The sequence below is a fragment of the Momordica charantia genome, assembly GCF_013281855.1.
Source record: "Momordica charantia cultivar OHB3-1 chromosome 6 unlocalized genomic scaffold, Mcharantia_2.0 BLBB01000006.1, whole genome shotgun sequence".
NCBI classification, from domain to species: domain Eukaryota; kingdom Viridiplantae; phylum Streptophyta; class Magnoliopsida; order Cucurbitales; family Cucurbitaceae; genus Momordica; species Momordica charantia.
The window spans coordinates 19,414,053-19,432,849 of record NW_028275164.1 but is presented as its reverse complement, the minus strand read 5'-3'; the positions used below and the strand labels follow the sequence as shown (position 1 = coordinate 19,432,849).

At 47.6% G+C, this 18,797-nt stretch overlaps 1 protein-coding gene across 1 annotated transcript; it reads left to right on the top strand.

Moving 5' to 3' along the window:
- The first annotated feature begins 360 nt into the window (after positions 1-360).
- Positions 361-843, top strand: LOC148210873 (uncharacterized). Its single transcript, XM_088125232.1, has one exon. It carries the CDS (start codon positions 361-363, stop codon positions 841-843), a length of 483 nt encoding a protein of 160 aa, XP_087981358.1.
- The last annotated feature ends 17,954 nt before the right edge of the window (positions 844-18,797 follow it).

Here is an 18,797-nt window from a genome sequence, read left to right as displayed (position 1 = left end):
GCCCTAGAAAAGCTCCTCCAACCTCCAGGGAAGCGAGACAAGCGACTCTACTGCCGATTTCACAAGGATCACAGCCACGACACTTCGCGCTGTTATCACCTGAAGGAGTAGGTCGAGGATCTGATCCGACGGGGTTATTTGAAAAAATATGTCGGTAGGCGTGAAACAACAGAACCAGAGGGGTCGGCTCGGGAGGAGAAGAAAGCGAAGTCACTACCGCTGAGGCGGAAGGAAGATCGTCCCGCCATTATAAATACCATCCGTGGGGGCCCGAGTGGGGGACAGTCAGGGCAGAAGAGAAAAGCTCTGGCTCGGGAGGCGGCACACGAGGTCTGTACCTCGTACCCTAAGGAACCTGTGATGCCGATCTTGTTCGATGACCAAGACAGTGATGGACTGCACTTGTCCCATAATGACGCGCTACTGATTGCCCCACTTATAGATCACGTGAAGGTGAGAAGAGTTCTCATCGACGGTGGAGCGTCGGCCAATATCTTGTCATTTTCGACCTACACGGCCCTTGGGTGGGAGAGGAAGCACTTAAAGCTGAGCCCGACGCCTTTGGTCGATTTTGTAGGGGAGTCAGTCAGCGCGGAAGGATGTGTCTCGCTCCCTGTTACCATCGGCGAGGGAGATCAACAAGTAACTAAGGTTGCAGAATTTGTTGTGATAAATTGGAGTTCTGCATACAACGCCATAATTGGTTGGCCCTTGATTCATGGTCTCAGGGTAGTTCCGTCCACTTACCACCAGGTCTTGAAGTACCCCACCTCGGCCGGAATTGCGACAGTCCGGGGTGAGCAAAAAACGTCTAGAGAATGCTACGCCGCCGCGATGAAGTGAACAACCACTTGTGCAGCGGTCACAGACGTGGTAGAGCCATGCGCCGATGAACTAGAGCCAAGCCGCGGTACCCCAGCTGAAGAGCTAGAACTTGTCCCCCTGCTGGGGCCAGAACAGTAGGTCAGCGTCAGCAGCAGACTGGGGGCCGAGGTAAAAGAAGAGCTCGTCGGTTTTCTGAAAGCAAATGCTGACGTATTCGCATGGTCTCATGACGACATGCCGGGCATAGACCCAAGTATAATGGTGCATAGGCTTAATGTAGATCCTAGCTATAGGCTTGTGAGGCAAAAGCGTCGGCCTGTCGACGCCGAGCGAAGTAATGTAATTTGTAAAGAAGTCGAGCAGTTGCTACGAGCTAAATTCATAAGAGAAGTTCATTACCCCGCGTGGCTATCCAATGTTGTTTTAGTTAAAAAGTCAAACGACAAGTCGCGTGTCTGTATTGACTTTATGAGCCTCAATAAGGCGTGCCCGAAAGACAGTTTTCCCTAACTTGGATAGATCAGCTTGTCGACGCAACGGCAGGGCATGAACTCCTCTCCTTCATGGATGCCTACTCCGGGTACAATCAGATTCGGATGCATGCGCCTGATCAAGAGCATACCGCCTTTGTTACCGATCAAGGGCTGTATTGCTACAACGTCATGCCTTTCGGTCTGAAGAATGTCGGGGCGACCTACCAACGGATGGTCAACATGATGTTCGCCAAACAGATCGGACGCAAGATGGAGGTATATGTGGACGACATGTTGGTAAAAAGTAAGCAGACGAGCTCCCATTTAGCCGACCTAGCAGAGGCCTTCAGCGTGCTTTGGAAGTATCAGATGAAGCTTAACCCGAGCAAGTGTGCCTTTGGGGTCTCGTTAGGAAAGTTCCTCGGGTTCATGGTCTACGAACGCGGCATTGAAGCAAATCTGGACAAGATAAGAGCAGTCCTCGAGATGGAAGCACCGAGGAATATTAAGTAGCTGCAGAGGTTGAATAGCCGACTGGCAGCCCTGAATCGCTTCGTATCTCGCTCCACTGACAAGTGCCACCCTTTCTTCCAAACGCTAAGGAAAAAGGGGCGGTTCGAATGGACCGACGATTGTGAAGCCGCACTTCGGCAGTTGAAGCAGTACCTCAGCTCGGCTCCCTTGTTGTCCAAGCCCCTTCCTGGCGATGTACTCTACCTGTACCTAGTAGTGTCGGAAAATGCAGTGAGCTCAGTACTTATCAGGGAGGCCGAAGGACGGCAAAGCTCTGTTTACTACACAAGCAAATCGTTGACCGAGGCCAAGGCTCGTTACCCCTGTGTTGAGAAGCTGGCTCTGGCCTTGGTAACCTCGGCGCGACGTCTACGACCATACTTCCAAGCGCACAAGATAATCGTTCCGACAAACTTCCCCTTCAGGCAGATTTTCTACAAGCCCGAAACGTCGGGTCGGCTGATGAAGTGGGCCCTAGAGCTCAGTGTGCATGACATCGCCTTTGAGCCGAGAACAGCGTTGAAAGGTCAGGCAGCTTCAGACTTTGTTGCCGAGCTGACCCCACCCAAGCAAGGGGCGATGTCCGTGACTAGTGGACACTCTACGTGGATGGTTCATCCAATGAGAAAGGTTGTGGGGCAGGCATGCTGCTCCTCGACCCCGGTGGTCTTCGATTCGAGTACGCACTCCGATTTAACTTTCGAGCTTCCAACAACGAAGCTGAGTACGAGGCATTGATAAATGGCCTAAAAGTTGCTAGAGGGATGGGCGTGAGGCGACTCTTGATTCTCAGCAATTCCCAACTGATCGTCAATCAAGTTACCGAGGAGTATCAAGTGAAGGAAGCTCGTACGGATAGGTATCTGGCCAAAGCCCGAGCGCTCTTCACCCAGTTTGAGGACTATGTGATTCGACAGGTGCCGAGGTCCGAAAACTCCAACGCCGAAGCACTGGCTCGCCTAGCCTCGGCATACGAGACCGACCTGCCGAGAACAGTTCCAGTTGAAATACTCACCAAGTCGTCCATCGACCAGCCTGAGGTAATGGAAGTCCAGTCAGCTAAGCCTACATGGATGGACCCGATTAAGTACTTCCTGGTCAGTGGCTCCGTCCCTGCTCATCCGAGCCAAGCCAGAAAACTCTGACGCCAAGCTGCTCACTACTTGATGAAAGAAGGCAAGCTCTTCAAGAGGGGATATTCCCTACCATTACTGCGGTGCCTCGACCCAGAGGAGGTGAGGTATCTTATCCGCGAGATTCACGAAGGAGTCTACGGAAGCCACGAAGGAGCTCATTCCATGGCTGCCAAGGTCGTTCGCTAGGGCTACTATTGGCCGACGATTGAACGCGACACCAAGGAGTTCGCCAGAACATGCGACAAATGCCAACGCTTCGCGAGCATTTTGAGACAACCTTCGGAGATGCTGACGCCTATCTCAAGCCCTTGGCCTTTCGCTCAGCGGGGGATAGATCTGATCGGCCCACTACCGATGGGGAAGGGGCAGTTGAAATTTGCCATAGTAGCTGTAGATTACTTCACCAAGTGGGTGGAAGCGGAACCTCTGGCGTCTATTACCGAGAAGAAGGTCCTCAACTTTGTATGGAAGAGCATAATATGTCGGTTCGGTATACCGAACGCCATCATTACCAACAATGGAAAGCAGTTTGACGGTGCTCGATTTAATGAATTCTGTCAACAACTCGGCATACGTCACCTCAGCTCGTCGCCGGCCCATCCGCAGTCTAACGGGCAAGTTGAAGCTATCAACAAGATCATTAAGCGTGGTCTGAAGACGAGGCTGAAATCTCTGAAGGTCGGTGGGCAGAAGAGTTACCAGAGGTGTTGTGGTCTTACCGAACTACGCCCCGCCGATCTACTGGTGAGACGCCATACGGCCTGGCCTTCGGGTCGGAGGCCGTCATCCCTGCCGAAGTTGGCGTGCCAATGCCCCGAGTAGAGAACTTCGACGAGCAAGCCAACAATGAAGCTCTACTCGTGCTTGACCTCCTCGAGGAGAAAAGATCTCACTCCCAGCTCAGGCTAACAGAATACTAGAACCGTATGGCTCAATACTACAATGCCAGAGTGAAAGTTCGAACGTTCAAACCTGGAGACCTCGTCCTCAAGAAGGTAATGCAGCATGTCGGTGCACTCGAGCTGAATTGGGATGGTCCATATAGAGTCTTGAAAATACCCCGACCTAGAGCATATCTGCTGTCCGACCTCAACGGGAGGCGACTCCCCCACCCATGGAACGTCGAGTATTTGCGAGTTTATTATCAATGAGATGTGTGTAATCTGACGTGTAAAATTTCATTTATTAATGAAAGCCGATATCTGATGACTTATGTAAAATTTGACTTTACTCGTTAGAGTTGTTACTACTACCGAGCTACGTCAAATGAGGGCCAAGGAAGACTACCGAGCTAAACCCGACCTATGCTAAACGACCAACAATAAGTTATATTTTTACAAACATGCGAAGCAATGGTCAGCTCGTAAGAACCTGGTTATCCCAAATACACACCGCCGAGCTGAATTGTTCGGCTCGTAAGCCGTTGTGTAGGTAAGAAATTATCAAGACTTGAGAAACTCAGTTCTAGCGACCGCGGCGACCCCAGTGGCCTCAGCCTCGTTACCGACGTCAGAAGGTCGATCGGCCCAGATGGACTCATACTCTTGCTCGACGGTGGCAACGGCCTCCTTCGGACAAACGGCGTCGAGCTTGTTGACGGTGTAGTAGAAGCCCCTATCTGCTAGGTCCCGTGCCAAGCCATCAAACTCAGGGAATTCTTTGACCTTCTTCTCGAAGTAGGCCCAGCTGGCGAGATTCTGCTGAGCTTCTTTCCAACCCTTCTCCGCGGTCTCAGCTCGGCCCCGGGCATTCTTCAGGTCGATGCGAGCTTGAGCTATCAAGGCTTTCGACCTATCGGCCTCAGCCTCCTTCTCAGCTCGCGCCTGGTCAACCTCGGCCTCGAGCTCAGCGATCCTCCGCTCGTAGGAGGCGTTAGTCTCCTCCTCCTTCAAGTCCTGCCCTCCGAGCTCCAAGCTCATCATCGACGCCGAGAGGCAGGCGTGGTAGTGCAGCTGTAAAAGTTCGAGGTTAGATCAATAGAAATAGAGAAAGAGGAAAGGAAGAGTAGATGCGAGCTCACCTCTGCAGCAAGAGCTATGGTCTTCCTCACAGCCTCCACCAGGTCCTCGGGTGCCCGGACAGCTCGTTCCACTCGGCCAGAGCTGGAGGACCTCACCTTCGTCGCGGCCTCGTGGATGCTGAGGCGGGAAAAGGCAAGCTTGAAGGGGAGCGGGAGCTCGTCGTCGTGTTGCCGACCATGTTGAGACCCCTTCTTCGAATCGACCATGATGGGGGGAGGTGGATACTTGGAGTTGACGTCCTCGGAGGGAAGCATCTCCCTCGTCCGTTTCTTCCGAAGTAGAGGGGTAACTGACTCCTCGCCCCCGACGACAGTCTGCAAGGGCTGAGCCTGAAGGGCCTAGAGCTTGGCTAGATTGGCTAGCCCTGGAGCCGGAACATCGGCACTGCTCGTGCGACGGCGAGCTTGAGGAGGTGCCGGTGGGGCAGTCGAAGCCGAAGCTCGCTGTCGCTTTGTGCTACTGAGCGCGAGGAATTTAGAGGCTATCCCTGTAGAGAAGACGAGGTTAGTTGAAAGATCCCCATTGAGCGAGCTAAGGTGCCGAGAAGAAATTACCTTCAGGAGCTTTCCTCTTTTGCGAGCTGCGCTGGCGAGGTTTGGGAAGTTTCTTGAGCTCGTCCGGATGGTCGTGAAGACTGAGGCCGCAAGAGAAGAGGTGGGAGTTGGAAACTAGCGCTTCACCCCACAGCACGTACTTCAATCTCCGACCTTTTGCCTGCTTGATGATCTCCCAGGACTTATTGTTGATCCTCGGAACGAGGGATGGTAGAGCTGCAAAACAAGACGATGTTAGCAATGAGGTTACTGAAGTTAAGACAAAAGGAAAAACCCCCTAGCTCGCACCTAGGACACTCATCTACGTCACCGAACTCTACTGGGACTTGGCAGGTCGGCTCACCCCTCCGTCCCTCAAAAGCCACTCGCCCGAGACGAGGAACCAGCACTCCTTCCAATTGTTGTTGGAAAAGGGGTTCCTGATTAGCTGACCTACGTTCCGCCGGGCTGAGAGGTAGTACCGACCCTCTCCTTCGTTAGAGGCCTTGACGGTGTGGGTCGCTAGGAGCTAATCTACCGAGATCCTGTCCTCATCCTCGTCCCGGAGGACCCACCACAGAACGTAGGCTCCGAGCACGGTAGACCACCCGTTAGGGGAGAGCTGGGCTGGGGCAAGGTTAACTGCGCTAAGGAATCTTTGGATGAAGGGATGAAGTGGAAGTCTGACCCCCCTATGGAACATCTGGGGATAGAAATTGACGAAGCCTAAAGGAGGGTCGTCGAGGTATTCCCCGATGTTAGCCACCCTAAGCTCTATAGAGTTGGGGATCGAGTAAGTTTTGCGGAGCTCGGCTAACCTACTTACCAAGCAAGTCGAGGGGGGAAGCTCAACCACCAGACCAGGGTTAGGGTTTCCCGAGGTGGAGGCTATATTGGGGTTTGCCGAGCTATCCACGACATAAGGGTTCCCTGAGGTAGAAGCTAAGATCGGATCTCCTAAAACGTCATCTGAACTAGAGGAACTAGACGACCCGGACGAGGAATCCCTAAACGAGCTACTCATCGCCAGACCTGACTGGGAAGACTTAAAAGAACTATCTAAAGAAAGAAGGAGAGAGTACCTGACTTGGAAACGGCCGAGGTATACGAAAACTCAAAAGTGAAAAGTAAAAAGTGAAAGACTTTCGCCTTTTATAGGACAACCCGGAAGCACGAGAGCCGTCTGATCGGGGAAGGATCAACGGGCAGGATTTGTCCACGCCATGACGACGTTTGGGTTCTCGAAGCAGGAGCTAGGGCTGACGCATCCATGACGTCACACATGAACGCGTGGATTCAACTCGTCTTCAGGTTAACTCGGACTACTTCGCCTAGCCGACCTCCACCCCGCCGAAGTGGGGGCCAATGTTGGATGCGAATTTGAACCTGCCACATGTCATGGTAAGAGAGGTAAGCCAATTTGACGTGCGGATGGAATTAGAAATTTTCCTAAGGATTGTTTAGGTCAGCGGTTACGGATCGAGCTAAGAGGACGAGCCGACCTGAACGAAGTCCGTAAATGTGTCTCTTCCGAACCCGACAACACGCCGTATTTTTAGGGTGTGTCAGAAATCTTGTCGGGCGCAGTTTCTATAAATAGAAACCTTAGCCTTAAATGCAAGGTACGCAATCTAAGGTAGACTCGGCAAGTTAGCTCGAACTAGAACTGACTTGCTCGTCGGAGTGCTAACTTTGTTTTGTAGGTCTCGAGAGTGTTTAGGGGCGTGGACAGTTGGCCGTAGCTCATCCCGTACCATCCGATCTACGTCGAAACCGAGCTCAGCAATTTCGAGCTCAAATAGTGTTAATTATTTATTTGATATATATATATATTAATATTTAAGTCCCCTGCAAAATTGCACGGGAGTAGGCAGTTTTTCTTGGTTATTGTTCTTTTGCAGTTATGCAAAAATAGAACACAGGATAACAAAGAAGCAGAACTCCCAAGGTTTCCTCTCTCAATCAAGCTCTCTCTCAACTCTCCCTCACATTCCAAATCGGTGCTCCCACAAGCATGATCTCGAGACTCAAGAGGATAGCAAGGAAGACTCTCTGGTGATGTTCGTAGGGAATCAAATTGAAGAAGAGTTCTTCAAAGGTAAGGAAAAACAAGTTGATGTGAACCAAGGAAGCACCATTGTCATGCCTCAAGGACCCATAATGAGATCAAGAGCCAAGAAGCTACAACAAGCTTTACTTTCTCATGTTCAATACTTGGTGAGCTCGGCTAGGGATGATCAAGAGAGAGATGGAACTTTTCAAGTCAATATCTTCCAAGTAGAGCTTAAGGGAGGCGGTGCATTAAATGAACTCAAGGAACTCAAGTTGCATTCAATAAAACTAAGTTCAATTCAAGGAACTCAAGTTGCATTAAATGAACTTAAGTGCATCTCAAGCTTCATTTATTGCAAGTCATCCATCAATTAATGGAACTACACTTCAAACTACTTCAAGTGAAGCTTCATTTATAATTGGGAGGTTACAAACACTTTGAAGGGTGAACAAGACTTCAATTCTCGGATTTAAACCTCTTTTTATTATATTTTGAGTTTTAAACATTTCATTTATGTGTTTTAAGTTACATTTTAGCTAGTGGATGTTATGGCCATCATGTAATTGGGAGTTACAACCTTTCAAATGTCTTTAGGTTACTTTTAGGGTTGTTTTGGAGGCTATAAATAGCCTAGTTTGTTTCCTTTGAAATACAGATTTTGATGATTGAATGAAGTTGCTATTTTGCTTCAAAAATCCTAGAGCTTGTTTTTCTTTGCAATTCTTGAGTGTTAGATTTGCATGCTAGAATCATTCAAGTAGTCTTGATCAAGCTATTTGTGGAGTGGTTCGAATCTTGAGTTTAGAAACAAGTTTTCTCTACTCTTGATATTGATCATCAAGGTAAATCCGTTCTAACTTCTTCCTTGGGTTGACATCATCTCGATTTGGGGGTTTTAGCATTTGTGATCTAGGGGTTTGCATAACCATAAGGGTTCTTAGATCCAATTGGCTATTGTTTTCTTATCACAAGTTTTCCCGTGTATTTTCATTTTTGCATTTTTTATTTTGCTTTCTCAAAAAATCATGAACGATGGTCCGCTTCCGCTCCAGGATTCACATCCCATCACAAAAGTTATCGGTGACTGAATAGAAGGTGTCCAGGTAGAAAACTTTCCACATTTGGAGCTGGACGATTTTGGAGATTTTCTTTCGGCAATCAAATCTTGTCCAAAATGATTTATTTTTGGCAAGTAATTATAATATTGTTTAATATTTACTTTCAAAATATTTTGGGACTATTTTGTAAACTTTCGACACCCTACAGAAGGAGGACAACTGCCACACCCCCCGGGCCACCCAGAGATAGCCTTTTGTGCCGCCTCATACAATCAGTACACTCGTTGTATTTTTATTGGCCATTGGTTTGAGCCTGATCCGAGCCGTATACAGAACGCACCTCTCACCCAAAGTCACCCCTCTTGCTGCAAAGCCCACTGTTTTTGTTGGTCAGATTTTATTTATTTATTTATTTTTTCGGTGTGTGTTTGTACCACAAATTGGATTTTATCATCTTTTAAAGTTATTTTTGTTTTCATTAATTTTTATTGCATAGTTCTTTCATTATTGTCCTTTGACTTCAAGTTGTATATTGTTTTCGAGTCTTAAGTCACCAAGAGCATTATGCTCAACGTTTGCATCTTGTCTTACTTTATCTATATCATTTGGTTGTTTTATTCTTCCCTTATAGTATGATTTGGTACCATTTCATATCAATTGTTTCTTGTCTTTGGTATCATATATAGCATCGACCCAATTAAAAAAGAAAGAAAGTATTTTTGCATAATTACTTGTAGGCTTGTGCTTGCTTGTCCAAGCGTCGATTCACCACGAGCAACCAAATGAGCATCTGTAAGAGGAAGTCAAAACTTCAACCAAGAGGAGATTGTAATGCCCCAGGATTTTCAACATCCCAAACCGGGACCGTTACTAAACATACCTAAAAAAAACCCTCTTTAACAAGGGAAATAACCCCAGCAACCAAGGCTAAGCAAGAAGTCTACCACGCCTTCCCTATGCTGCTCTGATTTCTGCACTCGTGAGAGCTTGAACAAAACAAACCAACAACACTAAAGATCTAACCAAAACTCAAATCCTTTATAGATAATCCAATTAATAACAACTTCACCTTATCCAAACTTCTCAAATAAACATTTACTAACCATAAACCACCACTAAATGTAGTTTAATTTCAACATGACCAAATGTATTAGTAGTTATTCTTAATATATTATAACCCCACAGTTCGAAGACGTAAACAAAACTAATGACCTCAAAGAGTAATGAATCGACAATCGTAAAACATCCTTTAAACCAGAATACTAAATAGAACCAACTACTAACAACTCAACTACAAGGTGAAATAACTGCAACTATCATTACTTAGTGAACTTAAATTCAAGCAGCGCAGCTAATGATCTTTCTGATCAAGTCTCCTCCTTGCCATCACCATTCCCCCTGTTACCTACAAAATCTGGAGAGAAAAATAAGGGGTAAGTACAACCACGGTACCTAGTAAGCAGTACATATGATGTGAACCAAGGAAGCACCGTTGTCATGCCTCAAGGACCCATAACGAGATCAAGAGCCAAGAAGCTACAACAAGCTTTACTTTCTCATGTTCAATACTTGGTGAGCTCGGCTAGGGATGATCAAGAGAGAGATGGAACTTTTCAAGTGAATATCTTCCAAGTAGAGCTTAAGGGAGGCGTTGCATTAAATGAACTCTAAGTTCATTTAAAGGAGCTGAAGTTGAAGTGGATTTTAACTCAAGTTGCATTCAATAAAGCCAAGTTCAATTCAAGGAACTCAAGTTGCATTAAATGAACTTAAGTGCATCTCAAGCTTCATTTATTCCAAGTCATCCATCAATTAATGAAACTATACTTCAAACTACTTCAAGTGAAGCTTCATTTATAATTGGGAGGTTACAAAGACTTTGAAGGGTGACCAAGACTTCAATTCTCGGATTTAAATCTCTTTTTATTATATTTTCAGTTTTAAACATTTCATTTATGTATTTTAAGTTACATTTTAGCTAGTGGATGTTATGGCCATCATGTAATTGGGAGTTACAACCTTTCAAATGCCTTTAGGTTACTTTTAGGGTTGTTTTGGAGGCTATAAATAGCCTAGCTTGTTCCCATTGAAAAACAGATTTTATGATTGAATGAAAGTTGCTATTTTGCTTCAAAAGTCTAGAGCTTGTTTTTCTTTGCAATTCTTGAGTATTAGATTTGCATGCTAGAGTCATTCAAGTAGCCTTGATCAAGTTATCTTGTGGAGTGGTTCGAATCTTGAGTTTAGAAACAAGTTTTCTCTACTCTTGATATTGATGGTAATCTGTTCCAACTTCTTCCTTGGGTTGACATCATCTCGATTTGGGGGTTTTAGCATTTGTGATCTAGGGGTTTGCATAACCATAAGGGTTCTTAGATCCAATTGGTTATTATTTTCTTATCAACATACCTCAAGGGTCATACACAAACAACATGCTTATCATAAAAACAAAACATCATGCTTAAATGAAAAGAAACTATTTATGCATATGCTTGACAAAACATGCACCGTATGTGCCAAACCCAAGCCTCACATCACAACTCCAACACTTACTCAATCGAGTCATACCGACCCCTGACCACGCATAGCCAAGCACTCCACACTTCTTAAGCTCATTAATTCTCTTTCCTATTCCTCCGAGACCTACTCCTTCGAGTCGTACCGACCCAGACCACGCATAGTCAAGGCATTCACACTTCTCTAAACTCAACAGTTATCTTTCCTTTACGTTCAAAACATACTCATTCGAGTCATACCGACCCCTGACGACGCATAGCCAAGGCATCGACACTTTTCTACAGTGCTTCGTGTTCGACCCTTAATAACGCATAGCCATGGTCTCGAACTGTTGCACCAACCCTTAACCACTTATAGCTAAGGCATCGATGACTTTGAAACATATTTGCCCTTGTCCTTTCCTCTGAAGGCCACAATACTTGCCTTCCGCTAAGACTCACTGCGCCGACCCCTAACCAAGCATAGCTAAGGTATCGACACTTATCTTTATCCAAAATTGGTGTATCAACCCCTGCACTTTGTACCTGAAGCCTCGATATCCAACTAGTAACGTATCAGCCCCGTGGCCTTGATACTCACCCATTCACTTTATAACAAAACTTACGCTCTAACAAGAGTCCTACATGCGACTAAGCCATGACTCATGCATAAATCATCTCATAACAGTCTAGTATGCATAGAATCAACAAATACGACGTATATATTTCACAACGGAGGCAGAACAAGCAACATGACCGACATAGAATCAACAAATACCCAGCATGCTTCAACACAATATGCTTCTCACAAATATTCAGTATGATTTTATGAACACAACAATACAATAATATAATTATCAATAATCCATAAACACATCCAACACTCCAACAAATTTTCATAATAGTCATAACACAATCAACTCACAATATAACAATAGCAATATGTATAAGGTAGTACCAACCACAAGCAATCATGCAACAACACTCATAGGTATACAAGCACACAATCCCCTCAAGTAAGAAATACTTACTAACAAGGGTCCTAACACGCTACTAAGCTCGCCGAAGGATTTCCTAAGTCAAAAGCAACCAAACTTGGGTTAGAATCAAACTAAGACACTTTAATTGAATAGAAACACAAATTAGGTGAGTCGTTACCTACTAACTCAAGCTAAGACCACTTGGGTTATTAGTGGGTCGATGCTAAGGAGGTTTGGGCTCCCAAATCCGAGTTTGAGTGCCCTTAGGCTTGCTGGTGTGATGTCGAAAAGCGATGGGTAACTCAAATCTAGTCCTGGTAGGGTGTGGTTAACTGAAAACTAGATTTGAATAAGGGTGGGTATCACGAAACTTTTTTGTTTGGCCGTGGCTAAGCACCAAACTTCACCGGAATAGGGATTTAGAATTAAGTCCGCATGCCAATGCTCAGAAGTTATTGCAGGTTCGAGCCACTCCACCGTCCAGCCACTAGGTCTCGATGAAACACTACATAAATTGTCAGGGAAGGGACGTCGTGCACGGATTAAAACGCTAGAAGAAGGGTGCAAGCCTATTCATAGGCTAAGGCCCATGGCCTTTTAAGGAAAATAATAAAATTACGAAGAAAGTTATAAATGATAAATTCCTAAAAAGAGAGAAACTTGCCTAAAAGCTCAAACTTGCTAATAGAGCCAGAAAATTATTCTTTAAACCTATCAAAATAAAAGCTAAGGAAGATCTTCCTAATTTTGAAAAGATATGTTTAAAATCTAAAGCAAATAAAATAAATCCCACAATTATTTTGAAACAAATTAGGTATAGCGAGATTTTTAAAATGCCATGGAGTGAAAGTCGAGCAACATGGTTTTGGCCCAAGAGGGCACCAAAAGGGATGGGTAGCCGCATGAGGTGTGCGCCCATGGGGTTGGCGGTGTGGCACGCGCAAGGCTGCAAGCTGCTTGGTGTGAGCACGCGCGGGCGTAGGTGGTGGCGTGCGAGGGGCGTGCATGCGAGGCGCGTTGGGAGGGCGTTTTCATGGTAAGACGGCAAGGGGCGCGTGTAGGCGTGCGGGAGGGAGCACGCGCAAGGGCGTTGGCGACAGGTAGGGGCTAGCGCACGGGTAGGGTGCTGTGAGGTTAGCGCGGCAGGGGCACGTGCTGAGCAAGGCACTTGCGAGGTTAGCGTTGTAGGTGCGCGGCCTCGCAGGGGTAACGCGCGTGCGGGTTGAGCAGTGTAAGCGGTAGGGGGCATGCGCCGTATAGGGTCATGGCGCGTGCAACAGGAGGCGATGGCGCACACGCGGAGGACGTTGTCTTGTGAGGTTAGTCGTGATGGTAGGGTACGCTGTGTAGTCAATGTGCGTGTGGTGGGCTTATTCTCCGACCGTGGCGTTTTTCTTGGATCCTCCTTGAAATCCATCTTCTTTTTACGGGTCTTCCCCTTTTTATCTTCCTTTTCATTGACATATCTTGATTCTTGTACCTCATGCCAAAATATGATCATATTAGTATGTTTTTAGTTTGCTTGGTAGGTTGTTTAGGTAGTTTTTGGTTTTAGAATATATATTTTTTTTTTTTGTGGATGTTGCGTTGTTAGAAAGAGATGTTTGTTGTGTTTTGGCATTAAGTTAAAGCTTTGGTTTTAGGATAGTTTTTTTTTTTTTTTTTTTTGATGTTGCGCTGTTAGAAAGGGATGTTGGCTATGTTTTTGCATTAAGTTAAAGCTTTGGATGCTTCCTTGTTCTAGCTACAAGTTTGTACTCAGCTTCTTAAATAATATCTTTTCTAAACTCTTAACATGCTCGTATTTTTAATTAAAAGCTTTCCTTTATTCTTTGTTTTTGTATCATGTCGATGAGGATACTTAAGGAAATGAATAGGTTAGATTTCCTAGCTTTATGATGTTGGAGCTCGAAATTGCTCAGCTCGGATGTAACGTAGATTAGAACGTGCAGGATGAACTATGGCCAACGGTCTAATACCTTCTTAAAACACTCTTGAGACCTGAAAAACAAAGTTAGCACTCCGAAGAGCAATTCAGCTCTAGTCTGAGCTAACTTGCCGAGTCTCTCTAGGATTGCGTACCTTGCAATTAAGGCAAGGGTTTCTATTTATAGAAACTAGGCCTGACAGGAACTCTGACACACCCTAAAAATACGGCGTGTTGTCGGGTTCGGAAGAAACACGTTTACGGACTCCGTTTAAGGTCGGCTCGTTCTTTTAGCGCGATCCGTGACCGCCAACCTAAACAACCTTATGAAAAATTCTAATTTCATCTACACGTCAATTTGGCTTACGTCTTTGATCATGACACGTGGCAGGTCCAAGTTCACATCCAACATTGGCCCCCACTTCGGCGTGGCGTAGGTTGGCTCGGCGAAGTAGTTCGAGCTAAGCAAAGGTGGCCGAATCTACGCGTCTGCGAGTAACGTCACTGATGTCGTCAGCCCTAGTTCCTGCCTCGAAAACTCAAACGTCGCCGTGGGAATTATCTCTAGCAAGCAAATCGCATCCGTTGATTCTCCCTTGATCGAACGGCTCTCGTGCTTCCGGGCTGTCCTATAAATGGCGGGGTGTCTTTCATTTTCACTTTTCACTTTTCACTTTTTCACTCTCGAGTTTTCGTGTACCTCGGCCGTTTCCAAGTAAGGTACTCTCTCCTTTTTTCTTTAGGTAGTTCTTTTAAGCCTTCCCATTCAGGTCTGAAGATGAGTAGCTCGTCTAGTAAGTCGTCATCTAGGTCGTCTAGCACAAATAATACTATAGAGGACCCCAATCTAGATTCCACCTTGGGAAACCCTCATGTCAAGGTTAGCTCGGCAAATCCCAATGTAGCCTCCACCTCAGGGAACCCTAACCCTGGTCTGATAGCCGAGCTTCTTCCCTCGACTTGCTCAGTAGGTAGGTTGGCCGAGCTTCACAAAACTTTCCTAATCCCCAACTCCGTAGAGCATAGGGTACCTAACATCGGGGAGCACATCGACGACCCTCCTCCTGGCTTCGTCAGTTTCTATCCCAAGATGTTCAATAGGGGGGTTAGGCTTCCACTTCATCCCTTCATCCAAAGGTTCCTTAGCGCAGTTAACCTTGCCCCAGCTCAGCTCTCCCCTAACGGGTGGTCTATCGTGCTCGGAGCCTACGTTCTGTGGTGGATCCTCCGGGACGAGGACGAGGACAGGCTCATGGTAGATCAGCTCCTAGCGACCCACACCGTCAAGGCCTCCAACGAGGGAAAGGGTCGGTACTACCTCTTAGCTCGGTGGAATGTAGGTCAGCTGATTAGAAACCCCTCTCCTACAACAAAAATTGGAAGGAGTGTTGGTTCCTCGTCTCTGGCGAGTGGCTTCTGAAGGACGGAGGGGGTGAGCCGACCTGCCAAGTCCCAGTAGAGTTCGGTGACGTAGGTGAGTGTCTTAGGTACGATCTAGGTTGTTTTTTACCTTCCTGCCCTTTCTCTGACGAGGTTTCATGATGTAGCTCTGCCATCCCTCGTTCCGAGGATCAACAACAAGTCTTGGGAGATCATCAAGCGAGCCAAAGGTTAGAGCCTAAAGTACGCGTTGTGGGGTGAGACACTCGTCTCAAACTCCCACCTCTTCTCCAGCGGTCTCAGTCCTCACGACCAAGCGGACGAGTTCAAGAAGCTACCCAAACCTCGGCAACGCAGCTCGCAAAAGCGTAAGCCTCGGAAGGTAACTACTCCTTGACTCCTTAGCTCGTTCGATTGTAATCTCTTTACTAACCTCGTCTCTTTTGCATAAATGGCCTCCAAATTCCTCCCGCTTAGTTGTACGAAGCGGCAGCGGGCCTCGGCCTCGGCTGCTCAACCGGCGCCTCCTCAGGCTCGTCGTTGGGGTGAGGGGTCGATTACCCCTTTGGTGCGGAAGAAGCGAACGAGGGAAACGCTTTCCTCCGAGGAGGTCAACTCTAGATCCCCACCTCCCCCTATCGTGGTTGACTCGGAGGAGGGGTCTCAACAAGGGCGCAGCACTGCGACGAGCTCCCACTCCCTTTCATGATCGCCTTCTACTGCCTCAGTATCCACGAGGCCGCGACGAAGGTGAGGTTCTCGAGCTTTCGCCGAGTGGAATGAGATGTCCGTCAACTGAGGACCTAGTGGAGGCGGTGAGGAAGACTATAGCTCGTGCTGCAAAGGTAAGCTTGTGCCCACTCTTCCCTTCTTCTTTTCATTTATTCCTCTTAACCTAACCCCGAGCCTTTGTAGCTACATTACCACGCCTGCCTCTTGGCGTCGTGATGAGCTTAGAGCTCGGAGGACGGGACCTGAAGGAGTAGGAGACGAATGCCTCCTACGAGCAGCAGATCGCCGAACTCGAGGCTGAGGTTGATCAGGCTCGAGTTGAGAAGGAAGCTGAGGCTGACATGTCGAAAGCCCTAACAGCCCAAGCTCGTACCGACCTGAGGAATGCCCAGGGACGAGCTGAGACTGTGGAGAAGGGGTGGAACGTGGCTCAGTAAATCTGGGGAGTTGGGCCTACTTAGAGAAAAAGGTCAAAGAATTCCCCGAGTTTGACGACCTGGCTCACGACCTAGCGGACAGGGGCTTCTACTATGCCATCAACAGGCCCGACACCGCTTGCCCGAAGGAGGTCGTTGCCGCCGTCAAGCTGGAGTACGAGTCTATCTGGGCCGACCGCCCCGCCGACGCTGGTAAGGAGGTCGAGGCTACTGAGGTCGCTACGGTCGCTGACGTCGATGCAGGAACCAGGAGTCCTGCCGACCTTCCGCAGAAGTAGATCGTCCCCTTCTTCTACTGCTTCCTTCCTTCATATTTTTAATCAACTCTCTGTACTGAGCCGAGGCATATATACCTCTGCTATGCATTAAGCTTTTTAATGAAATGCAGTTTTATCCAGACCTAAGTTACTCTTTCTGAAGTCCCCATACTTAGAGTAATTAAATTGAAATTAAATTTTAGTTTTGGTCTCTCAAGCCTTAATAATTGCTTTCCTACACAACGGCTTACGAGCCGAACAATTCAGCTCGGCGGTGTGTTCAACAGAATTTTTTGGGATAACCAGGTTCCCACGAGCTGACCATTCGCATGTTTGTAAAAACACCACTTAGTGTAGGTCTTTTAGCATAGGTCATAGCACGTAATCTTCCTTGGCCCCCATTTGACGTAGCTCGGTAGTAGGAGACGACACTAACGAATAAAGTCAAATTTTGCACAAGTCATTGGACATCGACTTTCATTAATGGAAGAGATTTTACACGTCGGATTACATGCGTTTCATTGATAATAAACTCGCAGATGTTCGGCGTTCCATGGGTGGGGGAGTTGTGATTTTAATATATTCAAATCCAGTTGTCTCCCATTGAGGTCGGACAGCAGACACACTCCAGGTCGGGGTATCTTCAAGCCCTTATAGAGACCTTCTCAGTTCGGTTGGAGTGCTCCGACATGCTGCATTACCTTCTTGAGGACGAGGTCGCCAGGCTTGAACGTTCTGACTTTTACTCTGGCGTTGTAGTACCGAGCCATACGGTTCTGATATTCTGCTAGTCTGAGCTGGGAGTGAGATCGTTTCTCCTCGAGTAGGTCAAGAGTCACGAGGAGAGCTTTGTTGTTGGCTTGTTCGTCGAAATTCTCAACTCGGGGCGTCGGCATGCTGATCTCCACAGGAATGACGGCCTCCGACCCGAAAGCTAAGCCGTACGGCGTCTCGCCAGTAGATCGGCGGGGTGTATTTCGGTAGGACCACAACACCTCTGGTAGCTCTTCTGCCCACCGACCTTTCAGAGATCCCAGCCTTGTCTTCAGACCACGCTTGATGATCTTGTTGACAGCTTCAACCTGCCCGTTAGACTGCGGATGGGCCGGAGACGAGCTGAGGTGGCGTATGCCGAGCTATTGACAGAACTGATTAAATCGGGCACTGTCGAACTGCTTTCCATTGTAGGAGATGTGGCGTTCGGTATGCCGAATTGACATATTACGCTCTTCCACACAAAGCTGACAACCTTCCCCTCACTAATAGACGCCAGAGGTTCCGCTTCCACCCACTTGGTGAAGTAATCTACAGCTACTATTGCAAACTTCAACTGCCCCTTCCCTGTCGGTAGTGGGTCGATAAGATCTATCACCCACGGAGCGAAAGGCCAAGGGCTTGAGATCGGCGTCAGCATCTCCGGGGGTTGCCACAAGATGCTCGCGAAGCGTTGGCATTTGTCGCATGTCTTGGAGAACTCCTTGGTGTCGCGTTCAATCGTCGGCCAATAGTACCCCTGGCGGACGACCTTGGCAGCCATTTTAATTTTTGATTATCCTTGTAAAGGCCATGGGCCTTATCCTATAAATAGGCTTGCACCCCCTTGCTAACCGCGCAATACTCTGCCAAGCGTGCGCTTGTGCACCCCTTACAGCACTAACCTCACAAGTGCCCTGCCCAATGCGCCCCACCATCCTCACTAACCTCAAAATGCCAGCACCCGTCGCCAACATCTTCGTGCCCCTCCTGTTGTAAGCGCCTCCACGCCCATGCACCCCTACCTTGCTGACCTCACAAGAGGCCAACGCCATTCCCAGCATGCACACACCAGCCCAAGCGCGCACCTTTGACATGCCATCCACGCACCCTCGCTTGCTACCAACACCCCTAGTGCGCACCCATCAGCCTTGCGCGCCACGCCACCGCCTTCACCCTGCGCCTCGCTGACTCACGCCCAGTACGCGCGCGCTCCGCCTACCC